Source organism: Sciurus carolinensis, chromosome 4, assembly GCF_902686445.1.
Source record: "Sciurus carolinensis chromosome 4, mSciCar1.2, whole genome shotgun sequence".
NCBI lineage: Eukaryota > Metazoa > Chordata > Mammalia > Rodentia > Sciuridae > Sciurus > Sciurus carolinensis.
The window spans coordinates 72,216,780-72,234,611 of record NC_062216.1 but is presented as its reverse complement, the minus strand read 5'-3'; the positions used below and the strand labels follow the sequence as shown (position 1 = coordinate 72,234,611).

The following is a 17,832-nucleotide window of genomic DNA, read 5'->3' as shown; positions in this document are numbered from 1 at the left end:
CTTCACCTGTCCCTTCTTCAGGCGTCCTCTGACCCCGCGGACCGCCCCCCTGCCGGAGGAGCCGACCCTTCCTTTCCTTCCCTGCGGGGTACCGGGCCCTCCTCCCCAGCCCCCGCCTTACTCCTGCCGGAGGTCTTGCTCCCCGCGACCCCCGCGGCCTTGGTCCTTCACAATACACCGGCGCCCGCCCCCCTCGCCCTTTGCTCTCTTGCCCCCCAGGGACACGTGGCCCAGCCCCCTTCCCCAGTGGGACCTCTCTTGCCCCCGCGTCCCGGTCTCGGGACCCCCAGAGCGCCCGAGCCTCCACGCCCCCTGGTCCCCGCGGTTCCGGAGGAGAACCTGAGTTGTCCCAGAGGACAGCCTTTGGAGAGCTGCCCTGTCTGGGGACTGGCCCCTCCCCGGGCGTAGGGAGGCGCACCCCCACCCCCAAGTGACCTTGTGTCCCCGAGCGCCTTGCCGCCTAGCCGCCTCCCCTGGCCCTCCCGCGCCCGCGGCCACTCGGACCCCCTCCCCCCGTCACACCCGGCTCGGTCCAGCCCGGTGTCTCCTCCCCACGCCTGCACCAGCCTGCCCTCGGGGCCGTAGCTCCCTCTTTTCGTGGGGGCTTCTGTTGGGGAGCCGGCTTCCGGGCTGCCCCGAGGAGTGTGGAACTAAGTTCAGCCTGAGTGGTTCGGGTGCCCTGCTAGGGTGACTGGGGTGGGGGGCGGAAAGAGCGGGGTGGGTTGTGGGGGAGGGGGGCAGTGGCGCGTTCACTGACTGTTCTCTTTCTCCTCCCCCCTCCCCCGCACAGTGACTCGGAGCCAGTGTAGAGGGGCCCCAGGCCGCAGGCAGGAGCAGCTGGGCCAATTCCCTGGCCCGGAGCGGAAGGGATGGCGTCGGGCCTGGCTCCCCGTCCCCCTGCTCAGCGGGCAGTGAGGAGGAGGATATGGATGCACTTTTTGAACAACAGCCTACCCCCACCCCCCACCCAGGTAACATCTTTCCCAAGGGCCCAGGGCAGGAAGGAGGCATTTGGGCCCTCCCTAGTGACTTAATGAGGCAGGGTTGTGTTGCTTGCCAGCTCTGTGCAGAGCCGCGGAGGTGGAGGGCCATCCGAAGGGAGTGGTTCCCTTCTGCGGAGCTCTTGTGGGAGGGGGGTGGAAGCATGTGCCTCTTGGGCTCCGCGGACCCAGATGCAAGCTGGCTGCACTCGTCTGTCTTGAGGAATGCTATGCAGTTCCCAGGTGAGGGAGCTCTCCCAGGCTGGCAAACGTTACCTAGTGCTGGTCCTGGAGGATCGCAGGTAGCTGGGACCCTTGGAGGCTATTTGGGGGTGTTAGGGGCGTTCAGGATTTCTGTTGGAGGAGCCCAGCCTGGCATCGGCTAGTCGGATCCTGTGGTTGCTGCTGTGGAAAGGAAAAACGGGAGTACTGGTTACTCTCTATCTGATTATTTTTAGCTTCTGATCAGTTACCGGTTTTCTGTGCAGTTTTCAACTGTGTGAAGTTTGAATCGCGCTCCTTAGCGGATCCTAGAGCGCTTTTAGCCAGGCAGATTGCTGGAATGTTTTGAGTAGGGAAGTGATGGGGGCTACAGGAGGATGTAATATAATAGCTTAGTACGGAGGAGCAGAAGAAGGGAGGGCACCCCTCTTTCCTGGTGAGTGGACATAATCCTGGCTTCTTTCCTGAAGGCTTCTGCTTCTGTGTGCCTGGGTTTGGGTGGTGGTGCTTTGCGTTTGTGTAGGTGTGTTAAGGATTGTGATGTTTTGGCGTGGCTCTGAGGACTGGCCAGACCTGTATGGTTATAACCATCCTGCCTGATGGAGTAGTCCTGTATGTCCTCAAATGATAGTTGATGTCATGCTTGTAAGTGAATGTCTCTCTCTGGCTTCTTTCCTTACTCAAAACCTTTTAGTTAGCTAAGTCACCAAGTCTCCTGTTTGTAACTTGACCTTTTTCTTCCTAGCTGCTAACTTTTTATGAATTTTTTTTTCTATGTGCCATATTTTAATCCTCTCTGCTTCTACTTTTCATTTGGGAGCCCTGCTGGTCCTGTTTTTGTTTCTCATCAATGTCTTTCACTTCTGCCTTCTCTCTTAGCTCCAGCTGGAAGTTGAGGTGGTCTGGGAGAAATACTTTCACATTTGACTTTTTCTAACTTGGAATTCTTCACTTCAACCTGGACCATTTAAGAGAGTGGTCAGTTTCGATACTGAGTCTTCAGCTGTCCGGATAAGGAACTTAGTCTTGTTTCATCACTGTCAGGTGTAGGGTGGCAGATTTCTGTGCCCTTAACCTGAGGTGGAGGCAGGGTGGTGGTGGTGGTGGTAAGGGAAAGGCTTACCTTCCTATTATCCTTTCTGTGAGGGGTGTGAGTAGTAGTAGTAGTGCTCTCTAGCCAGTGTTGGTTCCCCATCTTAGCCTCCCGTTAGCCCCTTGGTGTGGGTCTGTCCCCTTATCCCCTAGTTGACCAGGAGCTATGTAAGCTCCCAGGTGAACTCTGCCCCAAGCTGTAGTATGACCCAGTTTTTTTCATTTGCCACACCCATTCCTGCCCCTTTCCCAAATCTTCCTCTGTATTTCGGCCAGTTTGCTGCTTACCATTTCAGTACATTATTTTCCTGAGAGGTTTCAGGGTTGTGTGTGGAGCTTTACCTCTATGGGTTTATCCTTGTCTCTGCTTTCTAGCTTTCATGGAGATGAAGAGGAAGAACTGATTGGGGGATGACATGGGGATTACTAGGAAGAAACCCTTAAGAAAATAATTCTTTCTGGTGAGATCCAGGCTGGTGCTCCATTCCCAGGGGAATGGAGGGGCTTTCTTGTGCCTGACCTGATCCTGGGCCCAGTAAGAAGCAGGAGGCTGATGGTGCTTTGTCCAGCCTCATGTCTCATGTTCCCTAATATCTGTCTAACTCAGGAAGGGTGGAGCTAGAGAAATTTTAGGGATAATTCTTGGGGTCAGGAGCTAACAGTATGTGTGGAATCGAAGGAAACATACTGTTTTCCATCACTATCTAGGTACTGTTACTTTTTTTTTTTTTTTTTTTTTTTTTTGGTGTGAACATGATTTCCATATGTTGGTTAGGACTTTGTGAGGCGGGTTGATGAAACCAAGCCTTGAGACTTCTTGCAGTCTCTTGTAGTCTCCCAGTCCTCAAGCTAACTCTTTTGGGTATCTGCAGTTTGGGGAGAAGGCTGTATGCTCTGACCATAGCACCGCTGAACTTTTGTTAAATCTTAGTTCTGATGATATGAAAAACATACCGTATTGAGGGAGTAACATAGTCCCTGACATAGTATTACCATTCACATTTGTCTTGGTTTTCTTGAGTTCCTTGCTGAGGAATTAGGGTGACCTCTTGTAACTGTGTCCATCCAGAGTAAGTGTTTTGAGATTGGTGGCGTTTGGACCTGGGACCAGGTAATAATTTGGGAAGTCTTCTGTAAGGGCTGTCTTTCCCTGGCTACCTCTGTCAACCCCGCCCCCCTCCCCTGCCACTTCCTGTCTGTCCTATGTTGGCAGCTGGGTTGCCCTGGGCTGGCTTCTGCGGTCAGGAAGCCTTTTCCCTCTCCTCAGTGGTGAGGCAACTCCCTTCTTCTCTCCACTCTCCCTTCTCCACACCCCCCTCCCCTTGGGCGGGGGTGGCTTGGGAAGAGGGAGAGAGGAGAGGGAGGAGGGAGCTGGTGTGCTGGTGTGAATGTCTGTTACAAAGGAAGCTGCCTTCTGGCCTTCTCCTCCCCCTCTGTGCCCCTTCCCACCTATCCCTGCCCAGGAGCTCTCAGTGTTATCCTGGGCTTTGTGTGTGCTTCTAGCTAGGGGAGGAGGTGGAGCCAGATGGAGGAGGATTGGGAGGAGGAAGATGGTGACAGCTGGGCTGATTTGGGCCCTAGGGAGAAGGAGGCTCCTTGACCAGGAGAATCTGGAGGACTGTAGGCTAGAGATGGAGAAAGAAATTGTGTTTGGGGAGTGGGTATGAGGTTGAGCTGGCAAGTGAACCTGGAGCTGGGAGATTCTGATTGTTTTGAGCAGTGACGACACCAAGGGGTTAGAAAGGGTGTTGTTTTGGGAACCCCAAACTCTGGCATTGTTTCTGGGAATGTGGTGAGTGTATATTCTTGCTTATTGTCTTCTGGGCAGGACCTTCATTCCTATTCCCTGGTTTAGAGACTTGGTGGGCAGTTGCAAGAGACCTGGATCTAGTTCTCTTGTTTGGTGAACACTAGGCAGCTTGATTCAGCTATGCTGCTGAACATTTAGAGGGCTGCTGGAGGAGTTGGGGAGAGGAGGCAGGGGCCTGGACAGCTGCCCGAGGTGGGTCTGGTCTGGCCTGGCAGGCCTATTTCGGGTATATACAGCTCTCTCTTTGTCTGTTTTTGTCCTGGGTATCAGCTTCCTTCTGTAGAGAGTATAGCAATTCTCTTCAGAGGAATCTGGGACGAGAGGTGGGGAATAAAATCTAAGCCCTTAAGATTAGGCCCTAACCTTTTGCTGTTGTTCTTTTCCCTGCTGACCACTCTTTGGCAAATGTGTGTAGAAAATGAAGAGGACCCAGAGGAGGATTTGTCAGAAGCAGAGACTCCAAAGCTCAAGAAGAAGAAAAAGCCTAAGAAACCTCGGGACCCTAAAATTCCTAAGAGCAAGCGCCAAAAAAAGGAGGTGAGTGGGTGACTGTTATGGGGAATGAGAGGAAGAAGGGAGGAAGTCTGAGAAAGGTGGAAGGGCTGAGGGCCTTTGTTTTTTCCTCTGGAGTGGTGGGCCAGGTCCTGGGGATGAGCCTTAGGGCTGTCCTGAGGTCAGCATGTGTGTAGCATGTGTGTGTCTGTCTCCCTCTCCCCCCCCTTCCCTGCTCCAGCGTTTGCTCTTATGCCGGCAGCTGGGGGACAGCTCTGGGGAGGGGCCAGAGTTTGTGGAGGAGGAGGAAGAGGTGGCTCTGCGCTCAGACAGTGAGGGCAGCGACTATACTCCTGGCAAGAAGAAGAAGAAGAAGCTTGGACCTAAGAAAGAGAAAAAGAGCAAATCCAAACGGAAGGAGGAGGAGGAGGAAGATGATGATGATGATGATTCAAAGGTGCCTGGACTTCCATTTTGTTTTCTGTGCTGTTAGCTTTTGTCATTGGTTTCAGAGACCCTCTATTGCTCCTTAAGATTATGTTCCTTCCAACCATTTATAATCATTTCCGCTTAGCTCTCTTACCCTGGTCTTGCAAGCTATAGTTTCAGCTCTAATTTCTTTAGCAAGTGTGGACACTTGGTGGAAGACCCTTTATTGTGCTTTCTCTGCAGGAGCCTAAGTCCTCTGCTCAGCTCCTGGAAGACTGGGGCATGGAAGACATTGACCATGTGTTCTCAGAGGAGGATTATCGCACTCTCACCAACTATAAGGCCTTCAGCCAGTTTGTCCGGTAGGCCTGAAGGGGGTTGAAGGTAGGGGAGGACAGTCCTTTTATAATCTCTTTCTGCCTCTCTTTTCTTATTCCTAAACATTTTCTTCTTTTCTGTTGTCCATTTCGCTACCAGACCCCTCATTGCTGCCAAAAACCCTAAGATTGCTGTGTCCAAGATGATGATGGTTTTGGGTGCAAAGTGGCGTGAGTTCAGTACCAACAATCCCTTCAAAGGCAGTTCTGGGGCTTCAGTGGCAGCAGCAGCGGCAGCAGCTGTGGCTGTGGTGGAGAGCATGGTGACAGCCACTGAGGTTGCACCACCACCTCCCCCTGTGGAGGTGCCTATTCGCAAGGCCAAGACCAAGGAAGGCAAAGGTGAAATGTGGTGCTGTGGGAGGGAGGAGCTAGTGTGGGCTTAGGATGTCAAAGATAGAGAAAGCTTGGGAATGCTGTTATGTTAGCCCTAATGTAGGACACAGGAGTGAGGAATGAGCCTTGGATTTAGGAGGGAAATTTGGGAGGCTGGACATGTTGAAGTAAGCTTAAGTAAAATTTTTATTTTCCCTATAATTTGCTCTATGATACATATTCAGGTCTATTCTGATTTTAGGTCCCAATGCTCGGAGGAAGCCCAAGGGCAGCCCTCGTGTACCTGATGCCAAGAAGCCTAAACCCAAGAAAGTAGCTCCCCTGAAGATCAAGCTGGGGGGTTTTGGTTCCAAGCGTAAAAGATCCTCGGTGAGAACCTGGCCCTCCCTTTGGGTGGGAGGAGCTGTGTGTAGTAGAAAAGATGTTACTTTCCATCAGAGTCTGTTCCATATAGTAGGAACAGAAGAATGTGGGAGTTGGCCTTAGGCAGGTGTGACAAGGTTTCCTCTACATAGTCCTTGCTGGGATTCTGGTACTCCCATTATCAGCAGCAAGGCTCTCTCTGCTGTCTTTCCCCTTGGCTTGAACTTTTAACCTATTCCTTTTCATTTTGGCCAGAGTGGAGGATGACGACTTAGATGTGGAATCTGACTTCGATGATGCCAGTATCAATAGCTATTCTGTTTCTGATGGTTCCACCAGTCGCAGTAGCCGCAGCCGCAAGAAACTCCGAACCACTAAAAAGAAAAAGAAAGGTGTGTTTATTTTCTGTATATATGGGTGATGGGATGAGTTGGAAATGGTTGGGGAAGAATCTCCCTTAGGAGATAGGGGTTGGGGGGGGAGGTAGTTTTTTTCTAATAACTGGGCTTTCCCTCTTCCTTGCCCAGGCGAGGAGGAGGTGACTGCTGTGGATGGTTATGAGACAGACCACCAGGACTATTGCGAGGTGTGCCAGCAAGGCGGTGAGATCATCCTGTGTGATACCTGTCCCCGAGCCTACCACATGGTGTGCCTGGATCCGGACATGGAGAAGGCCCCAGAGGGCAAGTGGAGCTGCCCACACTGTGTGAGTACCTGACCACTGTGGCTACTAGGCACCCATAAGGCAAAGGGTAGGAAGGCCTGGGTAGAAATAGAAATGGTGGTGGTATTGGTTATGAACTTTGGAAAGCATCCAGAGAAACCATGGGCAGTGAGTTCTGACTTGGGGGTGGGGGGTGGGGAGATAATAATCTGAATCTGTATCCTTTACTGCAGGAGAAAGAGGGCATCCAGTGGGAAGCTAAAGAAGACAATTCTGAGGGTGAGGAGATCCTAGAAGAGGTTGGGGGAGATCCTGAAGAGGAGGATGATCACCACATGGAATTCTGTCGAGTCTGCAAGGATGGGGGGGAACTGCTCTGCTGTGACACCTGCCCTTCTTCCTACCACATCCACTGCCTGAACCCTCCACTGCCAGAGATCCCCAATGGTGAATGGCTCTGTCCCCGTTGTACGGTGAGTAACTAACCTGTGTATTCTAGCAGAAGGGTTAACACCCATGTGTAGGCATTGTGAGACTGAGGTATAGCAGATGTCATTGAAGAATTATGAACTTTTTAGCTTTGAGACTGGTCTTTTCCTTCTTCATATAGTTTTGGGACATCTTTTCCTGGGAAAATACAGAACTAACTTCAAACAGAGAAGTAATATCTTGCCAGCACTCTTAGGAGGGATGAAATAGTGTTATAACAGAACATCTATCCTTGTCTGATGTCCTGCCTTACAGTCTTAGTAGCTTAAATGTTTAGTAGGGCTACTTACTACTTTTAGATTACTTAAGAGAGATGCTGGGCTTCTGGTCTGTGGGTTTTCTGTGTCTGATTGTTCTGTTTTATTGTTAAAGTCTAGCTCTGTTAAGCAGATAGGAATGATGGTGTCACACAAATCCTGGAGAAAGTTCAGAATGGAGAGAAAATTCTAGTATTCCTTACCTACGAGGGTCCTGGGATTACATCTTACTTGAAATGGGATTTTAATAATCCTTTGACAAGATTGAGGCCATAGGCTGTATCATCACTTCCTCATGGTTATGAATTAGGATTGTCATCCCTTTTTCTCTTAGTGTCCAGCTCTGAAGGGCAAAGTACAGAAGATTCTAATCTGGAAGTGGGGTCAGCCACCATCGCCCACACCAGTGCCTCGGCCTCCAGATGCCGATCCCAATACTCCCTCCCCCAAGCCCTTGGAAGGACGACCAGAGCGACAGTTCTTTGTAAAATGGCAAGGCATGTCTTACTGGCACTGCTCCTGGGTGTCTGAACTGCAGGTAAGTTCGGGACAGCCTGGAGATGTGGGAGCTACAATTAAGAAGGTAGTGTGAAAACAGTTGTGAATAGAGAGAGTGGATGCAGCTCCTCATGTCTTATTTTCTCTTTCTGCTCTTAGTTGGAGCTGCATTGTCAGGTAATGTTTCGAAACTATCAGCGGAAGAATGATATGGATGAGCCACCTTCTGGAGACTTTGGTGGTGATGAAGAGAAGAGCCGAAAGCGAAAGAACAAGGACCCTAAATTTGCAGAGATGGAAGAACGCTTCTATCGCTATGGGATAAAACCTGAGTGGATGATGATCCACCGAATCCTCAACCACAGGTACCAGCTGGGCTCAATGGAGGTAGGCAGTATATCCATGGGAGACTCCTGCTAAAGGGAATAAGCAAATGGAGGTCTCCAGTAGCTTACATTTGGAGGACATTCTATATTTTAAATAAGTGACAAACCTGGAATTTGAGCTATAGGAGAATATAGATTAGAGATAATTTTGGTAGAAAGGTATAATAGAGGCTCTGAATACATGTGGGGTCTGTGGCACTTTTAAACTGTTTTGGAACGTAAATTTTTGTTAGTTTCTGAGAGCAGGGCTGACTTGGGAGGGGAAGAAGGCTGTTTTCTGACTCTGAGGGTTTTTTCTTTTGACCTTATAGTGTGGACAAGAAGGGCCATGTCCACTACCTGATCAAGTGGCGGGACTTACCCTATGATCAGGCATCTTGGGAGAGTGAGGATGTGGAGATTCAGGACTATGATTTGTTCAAGCAGAGCTATTGGAATCACAGGTGGGTGATTTGGGGAGAGGAGTAGAGTTGCTTCCTTTTGAAAAGGATCTTAGGCAACTATGAGATATCTTCCTTCTTTAGGGAGTTAATGAGGGGTGAGGAAGGACGACCAGGCAAGAAGTTGAAGAAGGTAAAGCTAAGGAAGTTGGAGAGGCCTCCTGAGACTCCAACGGTTGATGTGAGTTGGAGCAGAAGAGGGAGGGGAGGGTAGTTTTTTGGGTTAGGGCGGTATAGTTTGTCTCTTCCACTGTATTGATTGTGCTCTAAGTAACAACCTGCAATAATAATGTTAGTCACTGTCAATGCTTCATGTCATCCATTTCCCCACATCTTTGTAAATCAGAAAATACTAGGATTACTTTTTCTTTTTGTCATCAGATAAAACCTAGGTATATTTTATATGATTGAGGAAGTGTTATCTAGGGAGGGGTCATGCAGCTAAACTTTTATGAAACGTATTGGAACCTGACCTTTAATTTCATGGTTCAATTCCTGTAGGTTTTATTTATATAATCTGAGGGCAGTTAAGGTTAAGTGAATCTGGGACTACGGGATATAGCTCAGTGATAAAGTGTGTGCTAGGCCCTCGGTTTGAGGGAGAAAAAAAGACAAATTTAGGAGGGGTATATGATTATTTACCTAGTGGTTCCTGATGAGTGGAATTTTTATATTGCTAGGGAATCTCTTACATGTTTTTCTTAGTGATCCATGGGGGACAAAGATCAGGTCTGCCCATAAGTTGATTGCCTTGGTTCTGGAGGATCCTAAATAAAACACAAAATTGCAATAACCAGTGGGGATCCCCCCTCTCACCCTTTTATTGGTGGTTCTGGAGATTGAATCAAGGACCTTGTGCTTTACCACTGAGCTACACTCCCCACCACACCACCCCCACTACCAATTTTTTAATGACTTCAGGCAGGATCTAGTGAGGACAAGTAAAGAAAGGGAATTCCTTGCCAACTCGACAACTCTTGACTTCCCTATTTTATCCTTCAGCCAACAGTGAAATATGAGCGACAACCAGAGTACCTGGATGCTACAGGTGGAACCCTGCACCCCTACCAAATGGAGGGCTTGAACTGGTTGCGCTTTTCCTGGGCTCAGGGCACTGATACTATCTTGGCTGATGAGATGGGCCTTGGAAAAACTGTACAGACAGCAGTCTTCCTCTATTCTCTCTATAAGGAGGTGAGGAAAACAGGGGCTTTTAGTTTTTGGTGTGAGTGTTTTGTGTTCTTCTCTTACATTCTGAGGAAAGAAAGGGGAAGAAAGAATTTGGCCTCTGACATTGAAGAACATTGCTGAGGGATAGACATATCCACAGGGAAAGACTTGAGGGAGTGGAGCTATGGTAGAATTAGCTGTGGGTAACTGAGCCTCAGTCCCAGGGGAATAAATGTATGTCAGGTCAGCAGAATTGTGAGTGAAATTCATAGGAAAAGACTTAATGGAGGAGGTAGGAGTTTTAGCACTCTGTCAAGGTGGGTTATGGCTTATTGGAAAGGAGTAGATAGGGGTTTTTTATAGATGAAGAGGTGAGGGTAGGGGCAGCAATACAGATGGCAAGCCAACCTCCGCTTTATTCTAGGGGTGGGGGAGAGGTACATGCTGGGGTGTGGTATGATGGGGGTCCTCAGTCCTGACTATACATCTTTTCTTCCTCCAAGGGTCATTCCAAAGGCCCCTTCCTAGTAAGTGCCCCTCTTTCTACCATCATCAACTGGGAACGGGAGTTTGAAATGTGGGCTCCAGATATGTATGTGGTAACCTATGTGGGTGATAAGGACAGCCGTGCCATCATTCGGGAAAATGAGTTCTCCTTTGAAGACAATGCCATCCGGGGCGGCAAGAAGGCGTCCCGCATGAAGGTATCTCATGGAAGGGAGGTCACCCTAGAGACAAAGTTGCTGCTTTAGGTTCAGTTTGCCTCCTTGCAGCCTGGTCCCTGGGTGAGGCAAAAAGATAACTGTGGGAGGGGAAATAACCTAGCTGTGCTTAGGAGGAGTGGACTAGTAGTGATGAGGTTGTCTTCACGTGCAGAAAGAGGCATCTGTGAAATTCCATGTGCTGCTGACATCTTATGAGTTGATCACTATTGATATGGCTATCTTGGGTTCTATCGATTGGGCCTGCCTCATCGTGGATGAAGCCCATCGGCTGAAGAACAATCAGTCTAAGGTGAGGATACAGGGAGAGAGCTTATGGCCCTCAGTTTTAGTCTTTTAGTACCATCTCCTCATTAAGAGGATACCCAGGAGAAGAAAGGGAAAAATTCTTTTTCCTTCCTCATATGATAGCTCCTGGTGGCTAGGCCTTTAGAAAGGGTGATGGCATTTGCAAGGCTAGGGCTTGAATCCACAGCACCAAAAAACAAAGGCTGGGGTTGCAACTCAGTGGTAGAGGGTGTGCTTAGCATGCATGAGGCCCTGGGTTCTGTCCATAGCACTAAAAATACGTAAAAAATAAAAACTATGGTGGGATGGGAGGCAGTGAAATACATGGAATTCTGCAGAGATACTCTACAGTCCTTGTTTTATTGAGTTTCACATCTCCATCTGCTTCACCAGTTCTTCCGGGTCTTGAATGGTTACTCACTCCAGCACAAGCTGTTGCTGACTGGGACTCCATTGCAAAACAATCTTGAAGAGTTGTTTCATCTGCTCAACTTTCTCACCCCAGAGAGGTTCCAGTAAGTGTGTGTTTATCCATAATCGCCTCATAATTCTGCTTCTAATTAGTCTTCCTTTTGCCCATTTTCTGTATCACTTTCCCTTACCTTTCTCCCCCTCCAATAAATTTTTCTCTTTCTGAAGCAATTTGGAAGGCTTCTTGGAGGAGTTTGCTGACATTGCCAAAGAAGACCAGATTAAAAAACTGCATGACATGCTGGGGCCTCACATGTTACGACGACTTAAAGCTGATGTGTTTAAGAATATGCCATCTAAGACAGAACTGATTGTGCGTGTGGAGCTGAGCCCTATGCAGAAGTGAGTTGAGACAGAAGCTTTGACACCATTTTGCAAGTACAGTTAGATATTTTCTAGTCTGCAGAGTGTTTCTCATCTCTCCCCCAACTCAGCTTCAAGGCATCTGGTGTCAGGAGCAAGCAGGACCTAAAGAAAATTAATACCAGGGAGCTGGAGCATGCAGTTCTTAGTTATACCTTCCCTTATTTAACATGATAATGGTGGTGCTGGTGCTGTTAGGTCTCTAGCTCCAAAGTGAGATATGCTGCAAACAAGATCTCAGGCTATGGGACTGCATTATATCATTAAAGGCTCTTGAATCTGACCTATTTTTCTGCCTTGTCCATGAAGGAAGTACTACAAGTACATCCTCACTCGAAATTTTGAAGCACTTAATGCTCGAGGTGGTGGCAACCAGGTCTCTCTGCTAAACGTGGTGATGGATCTTAAGAAGTGCTGCAACCACCCCTACCTCTTCCCTGTGGCAGCAATGGTATGTTATGCCACCTCTTGGTCCTCCCTGGGTTGCAGCTCCTCCCTGTGGACTTACAATATTGTTTTCTTTTTTCCTTAGGAAGCCCCTAAGATGCCTAATGGCATGTATGATGGCAGTGCCCTAATCAGAGCATCTGGGAAATTATTGCTGCTGCAGAAGATGCTTAAGAACCTTAAGGAGGGTGGGCATCGTGTACTCATCTTCTCCCAGGTATTATGTGGGCTGGGCTTCAAGCTTTAGGGGACAGTAGTAGACAGCCCTCAGTGACATGAGGAAAGATATTATCATCTGACTCCTTCATAATCAAGCTGCTCCTTTTGCAGATGACCAAGATGCTGGACCTGCTAGAGGATTTCTTGGAACATGAAGGTTATAAATATGAACGTATTGATGGTGGAATCACTGGGAACATGCGTCAAGAGGCCATTGACCGATTCAATGGTAAGAGAGGAGGGGTTACATTCTTGGCATCCTGAATCACTTTTATCTTTGGACTGATCACTTGTTTTAATGTATCTCTTTTTCTATATAGTTGTTTTTGGTCTTCATCAATTGGTATGGAAGAGAGGAGGGCTTTTTTTTTTTTTTTTTTTTTTTTTTTTTTTTTTTGGTACTGGGGATCGAACTCAGGGCCTTGTGCTTGCGAGGCAAGCACTCTACCAGCTAAGCTATCTCCCCAGCCCAGAGGAGGGCTTTTGAATGTCTTGATTGGAAGAATGTATTGGACTATTCCTATGAGGTTTTTTTTTTTTTTTTTTCCTTTTTCTTTTGGAGTCTTTGTTCTTTTTGCTAGAGAAGAGAACATTTTTGTCTAATCCCCCTTCTTTGACCTTGAGCCTGAAAGGGATCGGATTTGTTCAAGCTTCAATGCTAAGTGGTGGCAGACTTCTTTATCTTAGTAAACACTACGTCTTTTTTTTTCATTTCACTTATTTTGAAGTAATTTTGATTTCAAAGAAAAGTTGCAAAATAACTACAGAGTTCATGTATACCCTTCATCCTGCTTTTTTTTATTTTCAGTTGTTGATGGATCTTTTTTTGTTGTTGTTTAATATTTTTAGTTGTAGATGGACACAGTGCCTTTATTTTATTTATTTATTTATGTGGTACTGAGAATCAAACCCAGTGCCCCAGGCATGCAAGGCAGGCACTCTACCACTGAGCTACAAACCCAGCCCTCCTGCTTTTTTTTTTTTTTTTTTTTTAGTTGTAGATGGACACAATACCTTTATTTTACTCATTTTATTTGGTGCTGAGGATCAAACCCAGTGCCTCACATGTGCAAGGCAAGTGCTCTACCACTGAGACATGATCCCAACCCCTCTTGCTTGTCTTAACAACTTGTACTATAGTACAGTGATCAAAACCAGGAAATTAATGCTCGTATCTGAACTATAGACTTTAAATGAATGTCACCAGTTTTCCTACAATGTCCTTTTTCCATTTTTGGATTCTTCCCCAGATCCCATGTTGCACTGTGCCTCTTCCTATCTATTTCTTAACTTTTTCCTATTTTCTTTCATCGTATCGATACTTTTGATGAGTACTAGTCAGTTATTTTGTATAATGTCTCTTAAGGTTGGGTTTGTCTGATGTTTTCTCTTGATTTGATTTGACATTTTTGGCAAGAATACCACAGAAGTGATGCTTGTCCTTTTCAGTGCATCATATTTGGGTGGACATGATGTTCACCTGTCCCATTTCTGGTGATAACTGATCATTTAATTAAGCTGGTGTCTTCTGAGATTCTCCACTATAAAATTACTTTTCCCCATTGTAATTGATAAATTTATCTCAAGGAAGATACTTGAAACTTTGCTAATGTCCTTTCTGTTCTTGAATTTTCAGAGCAATTTCAGTATCTATTGGGGGACCTTGCTTACAATTGTTACTGTGGTGTTTGCCTAATGAGTTTCATATTTCTGACATTCCTTCTCCATTTATTAATTGGAATTTAGAAGACACCTTTAACAGTGTTTTTGGTTCCTTTTCTTAGCACCAGGCGCTCAAACAATTCTGCTTCTTGCTTTCACTCGAGCTGGGGGCCTTGGGATCAATCTGGCTACTGCTGACACAGTTATTATATATGACTCTGACTGGAATCCCCATAATGACATCCAGGTAAGCAGAAGTAGTAGTCTTTGGAGATACACAGTGTTCTCTATGAAGACACTACCATCTGGAATAGTTGTTTGAGAAACAATAGATTTATTTTTGTATCATCTACCTTATTTTAAATCAGAGAGTTTGAGTTAGTGATGGTCCTTTTTTGATAATGATTGATGGTGGTATCTGGAGCAGGAGTGTGAAGGAAGTTCCTATGAAGACAAGTTGCGGCCATTGCCTCATTCTAGATTAACTTAAATAAAGTCAAGGCAGGTGTGGCAGCAGGAAAATACGGGTTCTGACTTTATTTTTTGTTCAATTACAGGCTTTTAGCAGAGCTCACCGTATTGGGCAAAATAAGAAAGTGATGATCTACCGGTTTGTGACCCGAGCATCAGTGGAGGAGCGCATCACACAAGTGGCAAAGAAGAAAATGATGCTTACACATTTAGTGGTGCGGCCTGGGCTGGGCTCCAAGACTGGATCTATGTCCAAACAGGAGCTGATGATATCCTCAAATTTGGCACTGAGGAGCTATTCAAAGATGATGGCCACAGATGGAGGTGAGCTAGTCAGGAACTTAAGTTTTGGGGGGCAGGACTTCTTTCAAAGGGTAGGGAGTATCTTTGATACCCAGGGTCCTATGGGATCTGCTTTTTCCACTGCAGCACTGAAGTTGACTTTGGGTTATGGGCTCCTGATTCTTTGTAGGAGGAGACAACAAAGAGGGAGAGGATAGCAGTGTTATCCATTATGATGATAAGGCCATTGAACGACTGCTGGACCGTAACCAGGATGAGGACAGAAGGACACAGAATTGCAGGGCATGAATGAATATTTGAGCTCATTCAAAGTGGCCCAATATGTGGTGCGGGAAGAAGAAATGGGGGTGAGTATGAATCAAGGCAGTGCCGTGCTTAGTGATGGTCTGAAAATTAGAATTGAAACCAAGAGGTATTCGAGAAAAGTGAAAACATCTGTAGATAAATTAGATATTGATGAATCGATAACACTTCCTCCTTAGAATAAACAAAGACATGACTAATCATATTCTCATCTTTGCCTGGCTGTCAGAAAATACACAGTTAATTTTACTCCTAGTAGATATTGGCTCTAAACAGGATCTTTCTTTTTATGGATTTTATTGATTCAACACATGCTACCTCAAGTCTCTTTGGAAGAAGGCAGGATATGAAATAAATGACCTACATAACCTATCTTCCTTTTTTTTTCCCGGTAGTGGGAATTGAATCCAGGGGTGCTAATCACTGAGCCACATACCCAACCCTTATTTATTTATTGAATCTTTTTGGCGCCGGTGGGGGTGCCAGGGATTGAACTCAGGGCACTTTACCACTGAGCCACATCCCCAGCCCTATTTTGTATTTTTTATTTAGACATGGTCTCACTGAGTTGCTTAGTACCTTGCTTTTGCTAAGGCTGGCTTTGAACTTGCAATCCTCCTGCCTCATCCTCCTGGGCTGTAGGGATTACAGGCATATGCCACGGCACTTGGCTTATTTATTTTGAGACAGGGTCTTGCTGTGTTGCTGAGGCTGGCTTTGACCTATGATCTTCCTGCTTCAGCCTCCTAATTTGCTGGGATTATAGGCATGTGCCACCATGCCTGACCTCCCTAAATTACTTTCCTTAAAATTTTCTTTTGTCTTTATTAATGCTATAGTAAAAAACTGAAATGGACAGGCATGGTCTGTTGTAGATTTTTTCTCCCCCACAATGACATAGAAAAATTAATGAAAAATATGACCGTGAGTGTGTGTGTATGAAAAATAAATGTACTTTTTCTGCTGGTCCTCTTTAAGCCAAAATGGCTCAAGGTTCTTTGAATTGTATGGATTGCTGGTGGTCTTTGCCATCTTTTTCTTATCCTTTCCAACTCAGAATGATCTCTCTTGATGTATTTTACTGATAACATAGCTGTTATTTATTTATTTAAATTCTTAAAGGTGATGTTCCTAAATACAGTTTGTGTATAACTGGCTGAGAAGTCTTGATGTAGGCCTCTAGATCAGAAGTATTCAATCAAAACTGCTCTTCTGTTAGGAGATCCCATTCTTTTTGGTAGCAGTGTTACTTAGAAGTGATTGGCTGGGACAACCTGTGTTAAGTGAATAATCTGCGCTAGTGACTATACACAAATGTATAAGTTATTCTCTGATTAGTGACTACAGCTGCTGTTTACTTTTCAGGTGCATGCACACATGCTGGGGATTGAACCCAGGGCCTCATGTCTGTAGCTCTACCACTGAGCTACATCCTTAGCCCAGGTTTTTTGTTTTTGTTGTTTTGGTACTGGAGATTGAACCCAGAGGTGCTTTGACCACTGAACTACATTCCAGCTCTTTTATTCTTTAAGACAGGGTCTTACTGAGTTTCTGATGCCGACCTTGAACTTATGATCCTTCTGCCTCAGCCTCCTGAGTTGCTAGGATTACAGGCCTGCGTCCCCATGCCTGGCCCACGTTTTATGTTTTTGAACAAATGGAATTCATTTTTCAGCTTTACTTTTCTTTCTTTTTGGTACTCGGAATTGAACCCAGAGAGGATTTAACCATTGAATCACATTCCCAGCCTTTTTATATTTGAGACAGTTTCGCTAAGTTGTTTAGGGACTTGCTAAATTGCTGAGGCTGGCTTTGAACTTGCAGTCCTTCTGCTTTAACCTGCTGAGCTGCTGGGGTTTTACAGGTGTGAAGGTTGGCTTAGCTTTTCTTTACTGTAACAAATACTTGAAACAACTTAAAAACAGGAAAGTCTAGCCAAGTGTGATGGTGCGTGCCTGTAATCCCAGTGATTTGGGAGGCAGAAGAAATGCAAATTCAGACCAGTTTCAAAAAATAAAGGACTGGGCATGTAATTCAGTGGTAGAATGCCTACTATTTGTGAGGGTTTGATCACTGGTACTGAAAGGGAAAAAAAAGAAGGCAAAAAATGAAGAAAGACTTATTTGGTTCATGGTTTAGAGGTTCCATTCCATAGACACTAAGTCCTGTGGCAAGGCAGCTTGTTATGGTGGGGAGCATGTGATGGAGGAAGCTGCTTACCTCAGGGGTAGCAAGGAAGAAAAAAAAAAGGGGGTTGGAGTCCACAAATCCCTGTCAAGAGTGTTTCCCCAGTGACCTAACTTCTTCCACTAGGCCTTACCTCTTACCTCCCAGTTGCACCATAGGCTGCCAACCAAGGATTTTAGCATATGGGCCTTTGGGGGATGTTTATCCAAACCATATCAACATTGTTCATAATCCAAAGATACAGAGATCTATCTTCTAAAACCTTTATCCCAGTGTGCATGGTGGTGCATGCCTATAATCCAGCTACTTGGGAGCTGAGGCAGGAGGATTTTAAATTTGAGGCCAACCATGACAACCTAGCAAGATCCTAAGCAACTTGGTGAGATTGGTC

At 46.3% G+C, this 17,832-nt stretch overlaps 1 protein-coding gene across 1 annotated transcript in view; it reads left to right on the top strand.

The window, feature by feature from the left end:
- The window catches only part of Chd4 (chromodomain helicase DNA binding protein 4), a 29,593-nt gene that overhangs the window by 720 nt on the left and 11,041 nt on the right, over positions 1-17,832 (top strand). Inside the window, 29 exon segments of the mRNA XM_047549690.1 lie at positions 220-404; positions 797-971; positions 4,520-4,641; positions 4,859-5,053; positions 5,269-5,387; positions 5,503-5,744; positions 5,980-6,107; positions 6,357-6,365; positions 6,367-6,493; positions 6,629-6,807; positions 6,999-7,238; positions 7,846-8,049; positions 8,169-8,374; positions 8,707-8,838; positions 8,920-9,016; positions 9,838-10,029; positions 10,509-10,709; positions 10,882-11,019; positions 11,409-11,530; positions 11,655-11,828; positions 12,159-12,300; positions 12,382-12,513; positions 12,627-12,744; positions 14,300-14,424; positions 14,735-14,909; positions 14,912-14,958; positions 14,960-14,972; positions 15,121-15,209; positions 15,212-15,298. Coding sequence (XP_047405646.1) covers positions 220-404; positions 797-971; positions 4,520-4,641; positions 4,859-5,053; positions 5,269-5,387; positions 5,503-5,744; positions 5,980-6,107; positions 6,357-6,365; positions 6,367-6,493; positions 6,629-6,807; positions 6,999-7,238; positions 7,846-8,049; positions 8,169-8,374; positions 8,707-8,838; positions 8,920-9,016; positions 9,838-10,029; positions 10,509-10,709; positions 10,882-11,019; positions 11,409-11,530; positions 11,655-11,828; positions 12,159-12,300; positions 12,382-12,513; positions 12,627-12,744; positions 14,300-14,424; positions 14,735-14,909; positions 14,912-14,958; positions 14,960-14,972; positions 15,121-15,209; positions 15,212-15,298 — 4,115 coding nt within the window.